Below are 22,199 nucleotides of genomic sequence, written 5' to 3' on the forward strand. Positions count from 1 at the left end.
TTGTTCCTCTGCAGGAATGCCTTAGTAGATTTTGAGCAGTTTTTAGTGTCGTTGTCTTGTTGAAAGATCCAGCCCCGGCGCAGCTTCAGCTTTATCACTGATTCCTGGACATAGTGTCCCTCAACTTTGACAAGATTCCTAATCCCTGCACTGGCCACACAGCCTCACAGCATGATGGAACCACCACCATATTTTACTGTAGGTAGCAGGTGTTTTTCTTGGAATGCTGTGTTGTTTTTCCTGCATGCATAACACCCCTATAACTCAGTTTTAGTTACATCAGTCCACAGCACCTTATTCCAAAATGAAGCTGGCTTGTCCAAATGTGCTTTAGCATAGCTCAAGCGGCTCTGTTTGTGCTTTGGGCGGAGCAAAGGCTTCCTCTGCATCACTCTCGCTTGAATGGTTGAACAATGCACAGTGACTCCATCTACAGCAAGATGATGTTGTAGGTCTTTGGTGTTGGTCTGTGGGTTGACTCTGACTGTTCTCACCATTCGTCACTTCTGTCTATCCAAGATTTTTCTTGGTCTGCCACTTCGAGTCTTAACTTGAACTAATTTTCATGAAGGAGTCTGCACACAAACCGTAGAAGCAATAAACGTGAAGTATTTATTCTCCCATCACATACATGTGCAGACACAGTCTGACCTGCTTAGGTCGACGCACGTTTCGGGGCCACGCAGGGTCCCCTTTGTCAAGACAGATAGCAGATAAGACATCGTGTATGTCTTATCTGCTATCTGTCTTGACAAAGGGGACCCTGCGTGGCCCCGAAACGTGCGTCGACCTAAGCAGGTCAGACTGTGTCTGCACATGTATGTGATGGGAGAATAAATACTTCACGTTTATTGCTTCTACGGTTTGTGTGCAGACTCCTTCATGAAAATTACTTGCACATTGCCTGGGGGTCCAGCACCAGCCTACCTACCGACGTGTGTGCGATGCTTGTATCGGGAATTTTAACTTGAACTAAGCCTGTGGTCTTCCATTTCCTCAATATGTTCCTAACTGTGGAAACAGACAGCTGAAATCTCTGAGACAGCTTTCTGTATCCTTCCCCTCAGGGTTCTAGTCCTGGGAAAAGAAGTGAGTGGACTCACTTGGAAAACGCGCGGCGTGCCAAAAATGGGCGTGGTCAAGCATACCGTGGGCGTGGTCATGGGTGGGGCCAAATATACATGACCTTAGCAGTGATGTAAAAGGTCTGCTGAGGAAGTTTGTGCTCTGCCGTAGTGTATCCCCCAAAAATAGATGTAATCTGACAGCATTTCACCAAAAAGACACATAATCTGGTAGAAGTTCCTCCAAAATACAGATAATATGGCAGTGGTTCCCTTTAAAATAGTGGCAGCAGCAGTTCCCCCAACATACGCATAATTTGGAAGCAGTTCCCCAAAATAAGCGAAACCTGGCAGCGGAACACCCAAAATACACGTAACACCCGAAATACATATAATCTGGCAGCAGTGGTCCCCCAAACATACACAATATGGCAGCAGTTCCCCAAAATACACGTAATCTGGCAGCAGCTGTTCCCCTAACATACACATAATCTGGCAGCTGTTACCCAAAATACATAACAGCGGTTCCACAAAATGCAGCAGTTCCCCCAAAATAGGTACCCCCAGCATAGGTAGCCAGGTCTATAGGTGTCCCCAGTATAAGTAGCCATGAGTATAGTAGTCCCCAGTATATGTAGCCAGAGGTATAGTTGCCTAGTATATGTAGACAGGGGTATATGTGCCCAGTATATGTAGCCAGTGGTATATGTGCCCAGTATATGTAGTCAGAGGTGTATGTGCCCAGTATATATAGCCAGTGGGATATGTGCCCAGTATATATAGGCAGAGGTATATGTGGCCAGTATATGTAGCCAGTCGGATATGTGCCCAGTATATATAAGCAGGGGTAAATGTAGCCAGGGGTATATGTGCCCAGTATATATAGCCAGTGGGATATGTGCCCAGTATATATAGTCAATGGGATATGTGGCCAGTATATATAGGCAGAGGTATATGTGCCCAGTATATGTAGCCAGTGGGATATGTGACCAGTATATATAGGCAGGGATATATGTGCCCAGTATATATAGCCAGGGGTATATGTGCCCAGTATATATATAGTCAGTGGGATATGTGCCCAGTATATATAGCCAGTGGGATATGTGCCCAGTATATATAGGCAGAGGTATATGTGCCCAGTATATATAGCCAGTGCGATATGTGCCCAGTATATGTAGCCAGTGGGATATGTGCCCAGTATATACAGTATAGCCGGGGGTATTTGTGCCTAGTATATATAGCCAGTGGGATATGTGCCCAGTATATATAGGCAGAGGTATATGTGCCCAGTATATGTAGCCAGTGGGATATGTGCCGAGTATATATAGCCAGTGGGATATGTGCCCAGTATATGTAGCCAGTGGGATATGTGCCCAGTATATATAGCCAGTGGGATATGTGCCCAGTATATATAGCCAGTGGGATATGTGCCCAGTATATATAGGCAGAGGTATATGTGCCAGTATATGTAGCCAGTGGGATATGTCCCCAGTATATGTAGGCAGGGGTATATGTCCCCAGCTAGCCAGGTGTGCCCCTAGGAGGAGGGGAGCAGCGCAGAGAAGGCGAGCTATGGGGACAGCGGGGAGGGGCGGATGTCTCCCCCCCTTCCCTCACCTTTGTGCTCCCCATCCTGCCTCTCCCCTCCGGTGTTTTCAAGTGTCGGGCCGGCAGCAAAAGTGGGCGGAAATTTACCGCATTCCAGTTGCAAGGGACGCTCCGCTCTGTGTGCGGCTAGTCTGGACTTCTAGCCGCACACAGAGCGGAGCGTCCCTTGCGGCTGGAAGAAGGCAGTAAGTCTCCGGCCACTTTTGCAGCCGGCCCGACACTTGGAAACACCGGAGGGGAGAGGCAGGAAGGGGAGCACGAAGGTGAGGGAAGGGGGGGAGACGTCCGCCCCTCCCCGCTGTCCCCATAGCTCGCCTTCTCTGCGCTGCTCCCCTCCACACAAGCCAGGGTGGACAGCGTTAACTCTCTGGAAAAAGTAAGTGGATGCCGTCCACCCACGTCCACGCAGGACTCGACCCCTGCTTCCCCTAAACCATGATAGTGAACAATCTTTGTCTTCAGGTCATTTGAGAGTTGTTTTGAGACCCCCATGTTGCTACTCTTCAGAAAAAAATTAAAAGAGGAGGGAAACTTACAAATGACTCCCTTAAAGAGACACTGAAAAAATATATGATATAATGAATTGGTTGTGTACTATGAATAATTACTAGAAGATTAGCAGCAAAGAAAATATTCTTATATTTTTATTTTCAGGTATATAGTGTTTTTTCTAACATTGCCTTATTCTATAATATGTGCAGATTACATAACACTCAGCATTCAAAATGATTCTTTCAGAGCAGTCTGTAAACTAATGACCTCTCCTCTGGCAGAGAAAAAGAAATTTATTCACTAACAGTTGAGATAATAAAAGTCAGAAGACAGTCCTCTCCATGGCTTTGAAAGTCGTAGAGCTTAATGGCTTTTTTGCATAGAGATAACAACTGGAGTTTCTTAACTCTTCCTATACTGGAATCAATTAGACTGATGTATCTGATCTTAATGTTTTATTTCTTAGCTGTACTACACATACAAATCATAATATCATAATTTTTTTTCGCTTCAGTGTCTCTTTAAATACTCTTTCTCATAATTGGATTAACCTGTGTATGTAGGTCAGGGGTCACTGAGCTTACCAAGCCAATTTGAGTTCCAATAATTAGTTCTAAAGGTTTTGGAATCAATAAAATGACAACAGTGCCCAAATATATGCACCTGCATAATTTTATTTAAACAATTATTGCACACTTTCTGTAAATGCAATAAACTTCATTTCACTTCTCAAAAATCACTGTGTCTCCTATATGATATATTTAACCGACATTTTTTACCGTAACAACCAACGATTTATACAGGAAAATCATGACGATTAACAAGGTTGCCCAAACTTCCGCATTCCCACTGTATATATATATATATATATATATACATATATATATATATATATATATATATATATATATATATATGTATATATATATATATATATATATATATATATATATATATATACACACATATATATATACATACACACACACGCACACCTCACAGTTCTCTGCCCCCCAAACACACAAACACATCACATTGTACCATCACCCTCCCCCCTCCCCCCCCCCCCCCCCCCCCCCACACACACACACACACTGCACCACACATCGCTCCCAAACACATACATGCACATTGTTCTGCACTCCCTTCCCCCCACTTACACGTCACACTGCAATTTCCTCATACTCGCATCACACTGCTCTCCCATGACCTCCCACACACATCGCACTACATATCCCAACCCACACCATACTGAACCCCAAACACACAGTAGTACACTACATACTGTACAGTCTACACACACACACACACACACACACACACACAAAGCTCTCCGACACCTACATACACATCACACTACACTCCCCCTCCCCCCCCACACACACACAAAGTTCTCCGACACCTACAGCACATCACACTACACTCCCCCTCCCCCCCCCCCCCCCACACACACACAAAGTTCTCCGACACCTACATGCACATCACACTACACTCTCTCCCCCACACACACGTAAACATGGACTGTACCCCCACTTCCGCACACTCACAGCCAAAACCAAAATATGCATGTGGAACACAGATATTACCATGTTTGTCACTGAGAAACTTAGGTGGTGAAATAATAATTACACAACCTCTTCTTGGAACACAGTCCTGGGAAGATCTGAGACCCTTGGTGTTTAGAACTCTGTTGGACTTTAACATAGTGATGGTAAATACATTAGATATGAAACAGAGATAAACAAAGAACATGTAGAGTGTACCTGTGACAGGGAAATCAGATCTCTCCGGGAGCCAGGCGAGACCGTTCCCATCCCAGCTGCGGAGTGGTGGCAATGTAGGATTTCCATGTCTAATGTAATTGTCATCATACTGGGACACCAAGTGCCTAGAACCCGGTTCTCCATGATGAAACAGTAAATGCTGCTTTGGTAAGCCCTGTAAGGGTGGAAAAGAGGCCATTTATTTGAAAGGGACAATAAAGAGGAAATCCCATAAAAAGTAACAGGGTGTCTGGGGTGGAAAAAAACAGTTATCTCCACAGATGATGGCAGCTTTTGCAGGACCTGCAGCATGCTCATTTGCAGGGGGCTGACTACTAGGTTTTTAAAGTAAACCTGTAACTTTTTTTTAAGTTATAGATTTTTTGGGGGTAGGCTCTGAATCCTCCTCGACCCCTCAGTTGCTGACTGAGACCGTCATGAGCTTCACAGCTGCTCTCCTCTCCTTGTAGGATTACAGGCGCACTGTGCAGGCACCAGCGAGTTTGCCTATACGCAGTAGCACAGAGCCGCTCTGCTGGCTCAAGGGAAGCTGTCTAATGGGGCTCACTATAATGTACAGTAGGTTCTATAATGGGAACTGCTACAATGTAGGCAAAGGTGTCCCAGCCACCAGGCAAGGACAGACGGTGGCCTGGAGCGCCGGGTGGGGGAGGGGCGCCGCCGCGCTGGGCTTGGGGGAAAGCAGGCTCGTACTGGTTCAGAGGGAGCTCAGGGGCCTTTCAACAACTGTGTGATGTCACATGTCACGTGGTGGTGGCGCCCCTCTCCTCTCTGCGCACCTCAGTCCAGGGGAAAACATACAGCGGCAGGGCCCTTCTGCAACAATCTGCGGGTCACGTCAAATCATACATTGCAAGCACAGCACAACTCTGTGCTACTTCCTGCTCCTCTATGGCCTCCTCCCCCCCTCTTTCCTGCAGAGCGGCAAGTTTGGATGAGAATGAGACAGAGGCACACAGTCAGCCTCTCATTCTAGTACAATACATCTGCACAGCAGGGGGGAGAGAGATCAGAGTGCTGCAGCTGGAAGAGGTGACAGCCCAGGAGAGCACTGTGTGGTGAGCTGGACGATTACAATTAGATTATAGTCTGGCTGACTTTGATTCTTATCTATGCCTCTGCTCTGCTGTCCCTGACCCCCTCCCCCTCTTTCCCTTCTTATGGCCCATACTCACGAGTGACATTTGTCGCCGCAACACGCGGCGCGCGCGTGTTGCGGCGACAGGTCGCCCGTGAGTATGGGCCGCCGCACGCGCTCGCACCCTGAACTGTCGCCCGTCGCTCATGTCGCCAGGCGATTGAAACTTTCAATCGCATGGCGACAGTAGCCGCTGCCCCCCCGCCGCAACTGTCGCTAGTCCGCGTGAGTACGCGGACTAGCGACAGCAACCTCCATTGAGGTTTATGGAGCTTCCGGCGGGGGGAGGAGGAACGTCGGCGACAGCTTCCATCTCGCCGCTGGTCCCTCTTCCGCGTGAGTACGCGGAGGGACCTGGAGAGAAGCTGTTGCCGGCCTGTCGCCCACACGCTCACGTGTGCTGGCGACAGGCGATTTTTGCAGCCCGTGAGTACGGGCCATTACAGTGACAGTGCTTGCATCTCTCAAGGGGAGAGGACTGGAGCACTGCACTAGTGAGCCATTATTCATCTTCCCCCAAGCTCTCATCTACCTATTTATCTTCCCTTCTTTCTAATGTTCCCCTTCTGTCTTTCCAACATCTATCTATCTGGACTCTCTCTATTTACGTGCCTCTCTCCCTCTCTCTTCCACACAGTCCCTATTACTGTTATTTTTAAGGTGCCCTTACATGGGCAGATTCGACAAAGCGACAGATCCCTCTCTGATCGGGAGAGATCTGCCAGCTGCCCATACACCACAGGCGATTCTTTATCGATTTCAGAATGAAATCTCTCAGGAATCAGCTTTGTGACCCCATCTCTACGATGTATTTTACCTGTTGGTGTCTGTCGCTGGCTCTGTCTCCGCACTGCCTTTTAAACACATACCCCATGTGGTTGCCGACATATACGTGGGCACGTGTGTGACGTCACGCATGCACCCACGTGGGACGCGTGTATGAGAATGGAGCCCGAATCCAGCGACGGACACCGACAGGTAAAGTATACTACACAGTGCCGCGGGGGAGGGAGGGCAAATTTTACATTGGAGGACAGCTTGGGGTTTCTTCCCTCATCCTGATATTGTACGCTGGTACTAACGTGCACCTGATCGAGCATGCCAGCCCAACACCTTGCAGGTGTATGATTTATAGATGTGGTGAACTGGCCGTGGCATCTAATAGATGCCGCCCCAGTTCATCCCCGCAGCTCACTGCTCCAGCCTGCATAGTCTTCCGGCAGGCAGAGCAGGGCTACGGCAAGATGGCGCCCGAAGCCCTGCACTAGAGACTTTGTTTCTCCAGTACAGGGCTTCGGGCGCCATCTTCCTGTACCCTGCTCTGCCTGTCAGCACGGGACTTTCGGAGGCTGGCTGCGCTGCTGCAGGAAGATGGTCGGGGGAGCTGCGCCCAGGGAGAGAAGTCTTCTGCAGGTGAGTAAATGCTTTTCTTTTTACAGGTAATTATACATTTTTAGTGAAACGCTGCACGCATTAGGATAATTTTCTGGTGAACGTTGGCCACATTAAGATTATTTTCTGGTGAACGCTGGCCACATTACGATTATGTTCTGGTGAATGCTGGCCACATTACGATTATTTTCTGGTGAACGCTGGCCACATTATGATTATTTTCTGGTGAACGCTGCCACATTACAATTATTTTGTGGCGAATCCTTGCTTCGTTAAAATTATTTTATGATGAACCACTGCTGCGTTATGATTATTTTACGGTGAATCATTGCTGCGTTATGGTTATTTTCTGGTGAAAGATTGCCGCATTACGATTATCTTAAATGAATCATTGCTGCGTTATGATTATTTTCTGCAGGGGGCTCCACACCGGGGGGGGGAGGGGGGCGCCACAGGTTTTCTCGCCTGGAGTGACAAAATGGCTAGAGACGCCCCTGAATGTAGGCACAACAATGGGAACCACTATAATGTAGTCACTATAATGGCAACTGCTATAATGTAGGCACTATAATGGGAAAGACCATATGTAGTTGCTATAATGGGAACAACTATATTTAGCTGTCATAATGGGAATTGCTATAATGTAGGCACTATAATAAGAACCGCTATCATGTAGGCCTATAATTGGAACTGCTATAATGTAGGCCTATGATGGGAACATTGTAGGATTTTATCCTACTAAGCAATCGACCAAAGAATAATTTCTTTTCAATTGACTTCATAAACGGCAAATTTTCAATACAATTCGATTATTCAAATCGCATTGAAAGATCGCATTTGGTGAAAATATAGTACCGTTAATCGGCACCTTAACTCAGGTCCCTCACCTTGCGTAGTCTCCTGTTGCAAAATAGACCTCCGGGATCCTGCACCCCCCATTGCTACGCCACTGGTTTGGTTTAAAGAGACACTGAAGCGAGAATAATTCTCGCTTCAGAGCTCATAGTTAGCAGGGGCACGTGTGCCCCTGCTAAAATGCCGCTATCCCGCGGCTAAACGGGGGTCCCTTCACCCCCAACCCCCCCCCCCGCAAAATCAACGACCAAATTGGTCGTAGATTTTGCTGCTCCTAGAGGCAGGGCTAACGGCTGCAGCCCTGCCTCCAGTCGCGTCTATCAGCGCCGCATCGCCGCCTCTCCCCCGCCCCTCTCAGTGAAGGAAGACTGAGAGGGGCGGGGGAGAGGCGGAGATACGCGCTGACAGACGCGCGTGGGGCAGGGCTGCGGCGGTTAGCTCTGCCTCAATCCGGAAGAGATCCCCCGCTGCTCGGAGGGGATTTCGGGGGGTCAGGGACCCTCGTTTAGCCGCGGGATAGCGGCGGTTTAGCAGGGGCACACATGCCCCTGCTAACTATGAGCTCTGACTACATGAGTACCTTTCATGTTTTGTAATTTGTTTGTATGTTGTGTTCTGTAGCACTTGACAGCGACTTTTAACATACTTTGTAATCTGCAATTACAACAATATGCGATACTCAATGTTATATTTTTGGGGGGGATTATTTTTTGCATAAATAAAGAATTAAAAAAAAAATGTCAGGCATTTTAGGCTTTTTTACCCATAAGCATTTCAGAATCCTTTAATGTGCCATTTAGCAAGTATTGTGAGGCAATTTTATACTGCTTCTTTTTACTCCTATTGACCTTTCCAGCAGGGGAGGACTGGGACCTTTTGGCCTGGAGGGAAAACACAAACTAGAGGCCCGTTTGCACAGCAGCCCAAGCCCAAATGACATCACACACGTGCCCCTCGTGCTATATGCCAGTAGTCACATGGGAAATACAGTAAGAACACTTGAGGGACAGCGTGACAGGTAAAGTATAATGCACTGGCACCGGGGGACACATAATACATTTTGAGTTACAACAGCCAGGGTTTCCGTCGCGTTGAATTCACATGCAAGCAGCCCTCCTGGAGTGACTGTCTGCCAGCAGTCCTCCTGGAGTCTAAGGACTGCATGCCAGAAGCCCTCCTGGACTCTAGGGACTGTCTGCCAGCAGCCCTCCTGGAGTCTAGGCAATGTCTGCCAGCAGCCCACCTGGAGTCTAGAGACTGTCTGCCAGCAGCTCTTCTGGAGTCTAGGGACTGTCTGCAAGCAGGCCTTCTGGAGTCTAGTGACAGGCACTGTACCAGCCCTAAATCATTAAATGAGAGGCAGCCTGGGGGGAAATCTCCCCCCTCCCCCCCTGGCCAGTCCTCCCATGCTTTCCAGTACTTCTTCAAATTGCTTCACAAAACAATATCATGTGTCTGAATCCAGGAAGACTAGTACATATTAATCCCATTCTTACAAACTACTCAAATTACAAATGTCTTATACATACAAAGATGTGCTCCTCATAGAAAATACACCGTACTGTTTGTGTTACTACATAGCTTTGTGGTTACAACAAGGTATAAGGTTGTGTAAACTGCTGTATGTTGTGTAAAGTCCAAGGAAAACAAAAATGTAGTATGTACTGTATGTCCAAAATCAGAGTCTTCTGAAAAGATATAATTTATCCACACATCCATTGCATAATACTGTACATGAATGGGTACCAGTTTAAAAATAAAAAAGTCAGATACTAACCTAAGGAGAGGGAAGGCTCGGTCCTAATGAGCCTTCCCTCTCCTCTCCCGGTGCCCTCGGTGCTGCGCTGGCTCCCCCGTACGCAGGGACTTTGGAGGTCTTCGGGAGCACTCAGGCACGCACACGTGTATGCGTCATAGAGGGCACTCGCGTATGCGTAGTATGGAGCGGCCCGTCTTCGGGAGCCCGAGTGCTCCCGAAGGCTTCCGAAACCTCCCTTCGGTGGCGGAAGTGCCAGTATTTGACCAAACTGGTCGAATACTGCTACTTGGGATCCTGCGCGGGACCGGGCACCGTGAGAGGAGAGGGAAGGCTCATTAGGACCGAGCCTTCCCTCTCCTTAGGTGAGTATCTGACTTTTTTATTTTTAAACCGGTACACATTCACTTTAAGGTGGCCACACACGATACAATGATATCTGATTTTACGTCAATTCGATAAATATGATCGGATCTCCCGAAAAAATCTAAAGCTTTTTTTCATTCGACTGAAAAATCTGATTTGAACAGATTTCCGTTTTTTTTTTCTCGATTTTAATTGATCCGGAATGCTGGAAATTTTTCTTCAATTTTCTAAGGATTGTATGGTGTGTGTTAAGGTGGCCACACACGATACAATAAAATGATCTGATTTTACGACAATTCGATAAAAACGATCGGATCTCCCGAAGAAATCAAAAGCTTTTTTTTTCATTCGACTGAAAAATCCGATCGGATTTCCCATTTTTTTTCGATTTTTATCTATCCGGAATGCCAGATATTTTTCTTCAATTCCTCTAAAGATTGTATGGTGTGTGTTAGATTGTCAATTTATTAATATACACACCCAAGCAATTTTTTCAGAGTTTCCAATCATTTTTATGATAATTGGGGAAAAATTGAGCATAGGTGTGTGGTACATTGGTCATATTTTTGAAATGTTACAATTAGTCAGAAAAATTGATTGCAATTCTTAAATTGAATAGATATTTAAAAAAAATGTATGGTGTGTGGCCAGCTTTAGTTTGTCAATGTATTAATAAACACACCCTAGCCAATTTCTCAGAGTTTCCGATCATTTTTATCATAATTGGGGAATAATTGAACATAGGTGTGTGGTACATTGGTCAGATTTTTGAAATGTTACAATCAGTCAGAAAAATTGATTGCAATTCTTGAATTGAACAGATATTTAAAAAGTTGTATGGTGTGTGGCCACCTTTACACTCAAATTCAACTTGCAAACAATCTCTTGCATCAGAACCGGTTTGACAGTGGGGAACTTCTGTATGTATATCAGCCTCTTGTACCAAAACCCCCGGGAAACATTATGCCTGCCACAAATGAAAAAAAAAATAAGTGTGCTCTACAGTAAATAGAGAATGTTTACTACATTGAAGATGTGCTTGTTGTTTTGCAATTAGCAGTGACCAGATATTTGTAATTCAGGTATCTGGCATGCCATTCTGAAAATAACTAGCCAAATTCTGCTTCCTGGGGTAAAAGTACCTCCGCTTCACAGCTGTTGGGCAGATTTATCAAGACAGACCCAAAGAAAACTGTAGCAATAGTAAACCTGTTGCTTAGAGCAGCCAACCATATAAGATATTAACCATATGGCAGCAGATGCAGGTAAAACAGGCTTCATTAAAGTACACCTGATTTGAAGGAAAACTATTACATTTAGCCCATGGTGGGCTAAATTGCCTTTTCAGAAGTGGCCCTCCAGATCTCTCTCTCTCCCAACTCCCCTCCCCCCTCGTTCCCTGTCTCTGGACCTTATAGCACTAGCACCGTCCAGAAGTTCCTCCAAGCTATTCTGAGTGGCACCAGTACAGTGCAGAGTAAACCTGTATGGAAAAAAGTGTCCCTGGCAGGTACTTACCTCAAGAGGGGGAAGCCTCTCTGGATCCTTATGAGGCTTACTCTACCGTCTCCCTCCACCAGCGCTGGCAGCCCTGAACACAAGCACACAATAACATTTACTACCAGCGCAGGTGCAGTAGCGGATCTCCACTCGGGCCGCAGCAGAAAAAGCCAAGCCCGATGTGGTCCATAATTAAGTGGACCTGATTGGGCTTGGCTATTTCTGCTGGAGCCCATTGGAAAGCCGCTAATGAGTCTGCGCACTCCACTGACAAGCCCTTGTCGGCGGATCTTCAGGGGCCCAGTGTGGGGTTCCCTTTGGTGAGGAGGATGGGGGAAGCTTGTTTAGAATCCAGAGGCTTCCCCTCTCCCAAGGTAAGTACCCCCAAGGGGCACTTTTGTTCCTTTCAGGTACACTTTAAGCTCCACCACTAGGGGAAGCTTACTAGTTTTAGTATTCGACTGGAGGATACTGTTGAATATGAAGAGAACCGTCTGGGGTCAGGGAACAGGGAAAGGGGTCGGGTAAAGGATCCTAAAGACAATGAGCAGCGCCGGGACTCTTCTGTAAAGGTAGTCTAGCCCACCATGGGCTTTATTCATTTTTTTGTCCCCGGTTCAAGTGCACTTTAAGCCAGAGACCACAAACACAGCAGAGATAGAGTAACATTTGCAGCCTGGATAAAGTATTAACACTTCATGTCTACCACCTCCCAAAGCTGCATATAATACAATAAAGTGTTTTAATGGACAGCCTGGCATAATGGACAGCCTGGCATAACATGATGTTGTAAGGTGCCTGCAGATTTCCAAGTCTGAGCTGACAAATCATTTCGTTGGACATTAGAGATGGCCCGAACCTCCGATTTTCGGTTCGCGACCCGGGTTCGCAAACTTCCGCAAAAGTTTAGTTCACGCGAACTTCCACGAACCGCAATAGACTTCAATGGGGAGGCGAACTTTGAAAACTAGAGACACTTATGCTGGCCACAAAAGTGATGGAAAAGATGCTTCAAGGGGTCTGACATCTGAGTTTTTGCATGGATGAGTGGGATAGACGCCAAAAGTCCCGGGGAAAAATCTGGATTGGACGCAAAGCAGCGTTTTAAGGGCAGAAATCACATTGAATGCTAAATTGCAGGCCTAAAGTGCTTTAAAACATCTTGCATGTGTATACATCAATCAGAAATAACTGTCTCACTAAGTCTCATTCAACACTTCAAAATTTATTATGTCTGCTTACAAAACCCCCCATAACCCCCATAAAAACGAGCTAAAGAGTATACCAGCCTAGCATACACAGCCGGCCGTGTCAATCACATAGCACAGTCATACAGCACCATTCAACCCAGAGCATTACTCCCGGGAGTTTCCAGTTAATCATAACTTTCTATGGTGTATGTTAATCGCCTTGGATTCATATATTGTGATTATCAAACACTTGGATTCTGGTGAAGAAGTCCCAGTAACCTCCAGTAGCAATCTTCACTTGTAAGTGTGGTTAGTAACAGTCGCTGCGCTGCAAAAGGTGCAGCCTCACAAAAGGTATTGCAGGGGGAGTCAGGTTAGTACGCAAGTGTGTTAGTCCATATAGCGGGGGGATCCCAGAGACACTTCAAAAGCTTGTTTGAAGCCAGCATTCAAACGTTAGTTGAACCAGGAGCACTCAGAGGGCAAAGCCCAACAGGCTCAGTGTTTTACCGCTTTTCATACATGCATAGACTATGCTGCTGTGCCCTGCGGGCTCTCACCACCTCCACAGGTTGGTCAGTCGTTTCTCATCTCTCTTCGGGTCCCCCTCCAGTCATCACTCGCCTCCACCTTCTCTCAACCCCATGCAGCGCCAGCAAAGAGTTCACAAATCTTTGTATCCATGCGCCATAACACGTGCAGCGTGTGACGTCACTCCAGCTCGTCCCCGTAACTAGTATCGCCCGCTCCACGGGCTTCCTCAGACGGTCACATGGGCAGCGCCGTCACGTATCTTTTAAAAGCCAACCTCTCCTGCTTCATTTGCGTATCTCCGCCTCTGCTCCTCCGCCATTGGTCACTCAGTTCCCCATCACATACAGCAGCAGCGTGGGATCAAAGCACTGTGTGTAGCTCATATAGGCAATTCAATTGATATCCTCACAGTCCTGCTTATTCTATACAGTAGCCCAATAATACACATCCGTGGCAAGGAGGAAAGAACTATACATAGTAGTCTAAACAGACCTCTCCCACTCACTCGTGCATGCCTGCTTACATACTGCTATTTCTGCAAATATCATCGGTACTTATTACTCCCCAACAGATCTGAATCTCCACAAACCCCCACAGTTTCACATATTGTATTATATTTCATTTCATCACAGCAATCTGAGCATAGAGGGTTTATACAAAAACCATCACCACAGAGGCCACCATCAACTAGCTGTAACATAAAGTGGGCCTCCACAAGGAATCCTATGGATCACTCAAAAGGAACCCCAACTTCACACCCATCCTGTATAGGTAGGGTGACAACTTGCCCACATGTATTTTATAGTGGTAGAAAGGGGGAAAGTGGCAGATCGGAATTCAAGCCCCCTGGAATCACTGTAGCTAATCTGAAGATCCAGCCCGATTCCATCTGGCATAACCGTCTGTCCAAATTCCCCCCTCGAGTTGGAATAGACATTTTAATGATCCCCCTGAATCTTAGTGAGTCAGGATCCATCTGATGGAACAACTTAAAGTGTAGACCCAATGGACTGGTTTCATCTCCCTCTTTAATGTTCCCCACATGTTGCTGAATTCTCTGTTTAAGCATGCGTGTCGTCTTTCCGATGTATTTGAGCCCACATGGGCATACAATCATATACACCACAAATTTGCTTTCACAGTTTATGAAAGACCGGATATCATAGGACCTTCTAGATTGCGAATCCGAGAAACTTCCAACTCGATCAACCAGATGGCACACTGAACATTTTCCGCAGGGGAACATCCCATTGGGGCGTGTTGAGGGGCCCAACCACATGCGCGACGATTGAGCCGTAGTGGATCTGAACTCAGATCTCACCAGCATGTCACGCAGGTTGGGGGCCCTTTTAGCCGCCATATGTGGATACTCCCCCACTACTTGTATTATTTTAGGATCTAGCCTCAACAGGTGCCAGTGTTTGGCTAAAAGTCTCCGCAGCTGATTCCAATGGGTCCCATACTGCGTCACTATCCGTGTCACGTCATCTTTTGGTGATCTTTTTTTCCTATCTCGGGTCAGAAGTCTTTCTCTTGGGGTCTCATTACTGCGTAATTTGGCCCTCTCCAGTACCTCATTATCATAACCCCGACTCTTAAAGCGGCCACACATCTCCTCCGCCTCCCTCCCATATTCCTCCTCTCCGCTGCAGTTCCTGCGGACGCGCAAGAGTTGTCCCACAGGAATACCCTGCAGCAGAGAGGGAGGATGAAAGCTTGAGGCGTGCAGGAGAGTGTTCCCAGCCGTCGGTTTACGATAGGTCTCCGTTTTGATTCTATCCCCATCTTTTTTAATCCGTAAGTCCAAAAAGCTGATCTCATTGCTATCGATGATGTACGTTAACACAATATTTCTATTGTTCATATTTAAATGATCCAGAAAGACACCAAGTTCTTCCATGTTACCGCGCCAGACCATGAGGATGTCATCAATGTAACGAATCCAGGCCGCGACGTGCACCCCAAACTCCACACTCGCGTAAACCTCTTGTCGCTCCCACAGACCGAGATGGAGGCACGCGTAGGCCGGGGCGCACGCCGCGCCCATGGACGTCCCCCTGATCTGGCGGTAATAGGTCCTGTCAAACCTGAAGCAGTTAAGGGTAAGTACCATTTGCAAAAGATCCATGATGAGCTGACACCGCCCTAGCTGTACCCCTCCCACATTTTTCAAGAAGAATTCTACTGCACCCAAACCCACTTCATGTGGGATGGATGTGTATAATCCTTCAACATCAATGCCGACTAAAAGATCATTAGGGTGTAATTGAAGGTCATTCAACAAAAAGAGCACATGCCCCGTATCACGCGCATACGACGGTAGCTGGATACTGTTAAAATTGCTATACATCAATCAGGGAGTGTAATTAGAGTACTGCTTCACACTGACACACCAAACTCACTGTGTAACGCACCACAAACAGCTGTTTGTGTTGTGACAGCCATGCTGGACTGATGCACACCATGGCGAGAGTGCAGGCGATAGCGGTTTTCAATGACAGAACCACAGTGACTGTCCAGAACCACAAGATGGTGCTATAGAATCATAAATGCAGCCATACTGTCAGTTTTTCTAATTTTGTTTATGAAATGTCAGCCAAAATTGACTCAAGGAAGTGATGGTAATTGTAGGGAAATGTAAAGAAAGCCTTATGATTTTGAGGTGCATAAGGTTTGGTAAAACTTTGCATCATCCTGCAATATTGTCTTTTAGGAAATGTTCTTTGTCTTTGTGATCTGCTTGGTGTGCACAGCATCACCATACACAAAAGCCATCAAAGATCATTTCAAAAATAAGAGGACACATTTAGGTAGCAGTAAATAATCAACTGAAAGAGACTCAGAGACGAATAAACATAATAGATTTATACATACCTGGGGCTTCCTCCAGCCCCATCCGCATTGATTGCTCCCACGCTGCCATCCTCAGCCTTCTCTATCCCCGACACGAGGTCTCGCAACTTCGGCCAGTCGCGGCCAGTTTTACGCATGCTCAGTGACTCCCTCCGTCTCTCCGGCACCTGCCTTATACATGCGTCTGCACAGTAGGATGGGGCTGGAGGAAGCCCCAGATATGTATAAATCTATTATTTTATTAATCTATGAGTCTATTTAAAGTGACACTGAAGCAAAAAAAAAAAATATGATATAATGAATTGTATGTGTAGTACAGATAATTAATAGAACATTAGTTGCAAAGAAGAGAGTCTCATATTTTTATTTTCAGTTATATAGCTTTTTTTATCAGGAATCATGGACAGAGCTAACCATTATGAAACTCTGTACACTATACAATGCTGCAGAAGATGTCAGTGCTATATAAATACACAATAATAATATGGTAAGACATTAGAATATGAGTATGGTACGTTTAAATTGTGAGCTTCTCTGAGGATAGTCAGAAAAGGGGGACATACATACGAAAGAGGGGGATGCATGGGGGGGGGGGGGGTAAAGAGGTACAAGACAGAGAGCCTGGTGGAAGAGGAGAAATGGCAGGAAGACCTCTCACCAGGACTGTAGACCTCATCAGTGCTGTTTGGCAGGGACATACTGTTATAAAAGCCACTAAAATCTGAAAAGAAGAAGGGGTCATGGGGAAGACAACAGGGTGGGAGGGGGAGTTGGTAAAAGAGATAAGATTTCCTGCAATCAAGCGAATCTAAATTGCCTGTTGCTTGCTTCTCTACTCCATACAGAAGTTGGCTGTCAGCACCTGTATCACTGGCTTCTGCAAAAGCAGACTGCCCTGTATTATTGATTAATTACTCTGATCAGGATATAATCAATCGTCTAGAGCACTCTGGTATTATAGCAGCCAGTGCACATGGCTACAAATGACAGGCAAGTTCTGAAGCACTAAACACATCCTGCCACCTCTCCCTGCTAATGTCCCAGCTGCAGCACAGCAATCATTCTCTCTACTCCCCTGCTCTGCATATTCACTCACTGCAGGCTGTGTGTAGGGAGCGAGGAGACACATTGCCCACAGGACAGGAAGGGGGAGGGGTGCTACATCTAGTGCAGGAAGTATTACAGTCCCCTGCACTGCCTGCTGCTATTTTCCTGAATGTTGCCCGAACTGTGAAAAAAGGTCTCAGGTGGAAGAACACAGTAAGGCCTAGTGCACACCAGAGCGGTTCCGCTGCGTTTTGCGATCCGCTTGCGGCTCGGCTGCGGATACGCTTGGGTAATGTATTTCAATGGGCTGGTGCACACCAGAGCGGGAGACGTTTTGCAGAAACGCATATTCCCGGGGTGAGGCATTTTTTGGATTGTGGATGCGTTTCTGCCTCAATGTTAAGTATAGGAAAAACGCAAACCGCTCTGAAAAACGCCTGTTCAGAGTGGTTTTGCCGGCGTTTTTGTTACAGAAGCTGTTCAGTAACAGCTTTACTGTAACAATATCTGAAATCTACTACACCAAAAACGCTTCCCAAAACCGCAAAATGCTAGGTGAAACGCTATAGAAAAATAAGAAAAAGCGTTTCAAAATCTGCTAGCATTTTGCGGATCTGCTAGCGTGTTTAGCACCGGGCCTCACTGAGCACCACAGCGGCACCCGTAGCCATGGCTACACCCTGTGCTGTGAGCACCTGCAGCCTTATGGTAGGGACGCCACTGAGTGTAGAGCATAGTGCTACCTCCTATGTCCTGCCTGGATTAGGTAGGACAACAATGTGTGTACACTCTGGATTTGTATGGCAACAGAGGAGGGATATAATGGGGACACCAACAATGCTTTTGGGGACATAAGATGGACACCTACTGATTTTGTGTGGCTGGCAGTGTAATGGGATGGGTCCTGGGAGTCGTCTCAGAGGCTGGGGGGTGGGGCACTTCTAGGGGGGCCTAAAGTTACTTTTGACCTGGGGCCCCATTGTAGCTAGAACCAACCTAGCCAATGCAAACACTTTTTGGATGCCTAACTACCCTCCTTAAAGTGAACACGAGGTGAGGGGGATATGGAGGCTGCCATATGTTTTTCTTTTTAAACAATACCAGTTGCCTGGCAGCCTTGCAGATCTATTTTCCTGAAGTAGTGTCTGAATTACACCAGGAACAAGCATGCAGCTAATCTTGTCAGTTCTGAGAATAATGTCAGAAACACCTGACCTGCTGCATGCTTTTTCAGGGTCTATGGCTGAAAGTATTAGAGGCAGAGGATCAGCAGGATAGCCAGGCAAACGGTATTGCTTAAAAGGAAATAAATATGGCAGCCTTCATATCCCTCTCAAGTCGCGTTAACTTTAGCCTGAGCCTGGAGTATTAAACTAGTGGACCACTCTTTGTATGGTCCTTGCCATGTGACCAGTGTGCCATGTGACTAGGATGGTCTTAGCTGCAGCTTATTGATCCTGCCGCCAAAGCACTCTGGGTTATCATAGAGCTTGCAGACCTTCTCACCATGTTAGGGTATCCTAGATGAGGGCTTAAACCTCAAGACATATATAAAAATAAGAGCCACTAAAATCCTTGGTGTCTGTCCATAATGGTAGGGTATGAGCAAATAAACATTGGCTTACCTCCATTCTTTTCAAGTAGTATCTTCTCTGTACTAGGTCAGGTTTGCTGTCCGGGAACCGAACAAAGTCAATGTCATAGCAGCTGCTAGATGTTGGGAGGTTACTTCTCCTAAACTAAATAGAACACAATAAAACAAATAGAGTCCTGAATTATGCTGAGCATGAAAATCCTGCAAGGAAACACCTATTAGATGGAGAACTCAAATTAATTAACCAATTATACATAATCATGTAAATATAAGCAGGGGCGCAACTAGAAGTCACCGGGCCCCCCTGCAAGAATATGGATGGCCTTCCATCCACCCCCCATGATCCTGTTCAGGGTCGGTTTAAGTAACAATTGGGCCCTAGGGCAAAATTAGCCTGGGGGCTGCCCAACAGACCCCCCCCCTTCCGACCAAAAAGCGTCCTTAGGGGCCCTTTGTTGAAGCCAAATTTCCCTCCTGGGCCCCTGAGCTGGCTGCTGACCCTTCCCCAATCACCTCCCAATTTAACTGCGCTCCCTAGGACCTCTGCAGTGTTTATGTCAGTGTAGTGTCTCACCGGCCCGCCAGCACAGATGAGACGCTACTCTGCCAAAGACTCTCCAGAGTCTCTGGGGAGCAACGGTTAAGATGGGAAGGGACACTTTGGGGGCCCCTACAGGCTCTGGGGCCCTGGGGCAATCGCCCATTTTTTCCTATGGTAGCTCCGGCCCTGATCCTGTTTAAAGAGAACGAGGGGTTTCTACCCCCCAAATCCCCTCTGCTAAATCCAGGGACCGCTTCCTGCTTGAGGCAGAGCTTAGGGCTGTAGCTCTGCCTCTTTGCGCGTCAATCCCCGCTGATCGCCGCCGACGGAGATCCACGGGCAGATTGATGCGCATGGAGGCAGCTCAAAGCTCTGCCTCCATGAGGAGCAAAATCCACGACCAAGAAAGTCGTGGATTTTGCACAGGGGATTTGGGGGGTATAAACCCCTCGTTTTGCCGCGGGGATGCGGCGGGTTAGCACTAGCTATAGTGCTTAACATTAATAAAAGTTCAAACTGTGAATGGAGATAAGATGCTGGACATCCAACTGAAGGAAGATTGGTGCTGGAAGCTTAGAGCCGGTAATAGTAACCTAATTTATGCTCTATTCACAACTCTGCATAGAGAGGGAGGGAGAGGAGAGAGGGAGGGAGAGGAGAGAGGGAGGCAGGCATTCACACAGGAATACACAGCAGCTGTGAATCCGGCTCTGCATTAAAAAAAAATTAAACATGCTGCCAGCCATACTTTGCCCAGAACTGCTAAAAATAAAAGTCATAATATTCAAGCATTTAAAGAAAACATACATCTGTAAATGATGACATGCAACAATTTTGTACATACTGCAGCATCTTGGTCGTCCACAACTCTATAGTGCTGGGAATACACCATGCAATTTCCCGTCAGATAGATGGGTCAATCGATCATTTACGACAGATCCGATCTGATTTTGATCTATTTTCTGATCACTTCTATACAAATAGATCAGAAAAACGATCGGAAATCTGATCGGACCTGTCAAAAATTATAAATATCGACCCATCTATCAATCGACCCATATAGCTGAGGGAAAATTGCATGCTGTATTCCCAGCATCAGAGTGCAGACTGGGGATGTTCAGATGTTCAGTCACAGTTCAGAGGGAGAAGATGTGCATGCGTATATTCATTCTCACCATAATCACCCAACGTGTCAGTACCTGTTTCCTCTCTTCTGTCCAGTTGCCAATCAGCACTTTATTGGAGTATTTCTGCTCAATCCTCCAGCCCGGCTGAGTGAGTTTCTTCAGCCTGTCTGGATAAGCAGCCATGGTGTTGCAATGCTGGCACAGGTCTTCCTGGTTTGATGTCAGTGTTAGCAGACAGGACTCTAGTAACGGTGATCACATCTCACACTTCTTTCTACTACTATAGAGCACTGTTTACTGTTGCTATGGTGACCATTACCCTGTCTGCTGAGCTCTTGCCTGTGGCTGGTGGATCTGCATCCATCAGAATGTGGGCTGTGCTGTGTATTTCCAGCAGGCCTTTTCTTTTCTGGTGAGAACAAGGTGTAGGACTAGCTGTTGGGCTCTGCTCCCATATTAAAACACAACAAACTACACTCAATAAATACTGCAGCTGCATTCAAAATGAAGATGAATGAAGATGGAGTTATGCAAAGTGATCACAACTTGTATAGGAAAAATGAAGAATTTTTGGGGGATTCAGTTCATAATCTTATTATTAGAGTAGTGGATCTGGTCACTGGGACTGTCCCTTCAGTTGGACATCCCTGGACCTGTAGGTATGAGGGAGGACAGGAGCCTGATGGTGCAGTACCGTTAGTGTTCTGAATTTGAAATTGTGCGAGATTATACTCACAAGAATGGGTTGCTTCTGCAATCACCGTATGCGCGTGCGGGGAACAACGGTCTCCGCTCGGTATCCCGGATCCTTCTAGAAATTGGCTGTCGCTCTCCTTGGATCTTCCTCTCTATTTGCATGTAACTGCAACTAGTAGGGGATTTTCTCACTAGGGGGTGTATTGGCAACTGGGATTTGGTATCAGGGAGGTGCCCTAGGATGGATGTGTTAGCACGGATTGGAATTATTGGTATGAAATAAAAGAGAGGCTGCTTACCTCTATCATGGAGTCATGTTAATGTAAATATTCTTTATTTCTAATCAAGAATAAGTGTTGACAACGCATTTCACAGGTCTCTGCCTGCTTCCTCAGGTCAATAAACACCTTTGAGGTAATTGCTCTCCGCAGGGGCGTCATGATAGAGGTAAGCAGCCTCTCTTTTATTTCATACCAATAAGCCCAATCCATGCTAACACATCCATCCTAGGGCGCCTCCCTGATACCAATCCCCGTTTATTAATAGAGTAGCCTCTGCTATTATTTCCTGCAATCAGGACCACAGGCTTTCTGTTGGTGGGCTCTGATTGCTGCTGCACACAGTATTTTTTCTATTTAATTAATGTACAGTGGTTTGCAAAA

The 22,199-nt window shown here is 46.5% G+C and overlaps 1 protein-coding gene across 2 annotated transcripts in view; it reads right to left on the reverse strand.

Moving 5' to 3' along the window:
• The window catches only part of CFAP107 (cilia and flagella associated protein 107), a 48,841-nt gene extending 27,690 nt beyond the window's left edge, over window positions 1–21,151 (reverse strand). For both annotated transcript variants that reach the window (XR_011022099.1, XM_068240463.1), the window contains exons 1-3: window positions 20,914–21,151; window positions 19,205–19,318; window positions 4,928–5,102 (exon numbers count right to left, since the gene is read on the reverse strand). Coding sequence is in view for 1 of the 2 variants with exons in the window: in XM_068240463.1 (XP_068096564.1) it covers window positions 4,928–5,102; window positions 19,205–19,318; window positions 20,914–21,024 (400 nt within the window). In the remaining variant the exon portion in view is untranslated. The remainder of the gene's footprint in view (window positions 1–4,927; window positions 5,103–19,204; window positions 19,319–20,913) is intronic.
• Between the last annotated feature and the right edge of the window lie 1,048 nt (window positions 21,152–22,199).

This window comes from Hyperolius riggenbachi, chromosome 6, assembly GCF_040937935.1.
Source record: "Hyperolius riggenbachi isolate aHypRig1 chromosome 6, aHypRig1.pri, whole genome shotgun sequence".
Taxonomy (NCBI): domain Eukaryota; kingdom Metazoa; phylum Chordata; class Amphibia; order Anura; family Hyperoliidae; genus Hyperolius; species Hyperolius riggenbachi.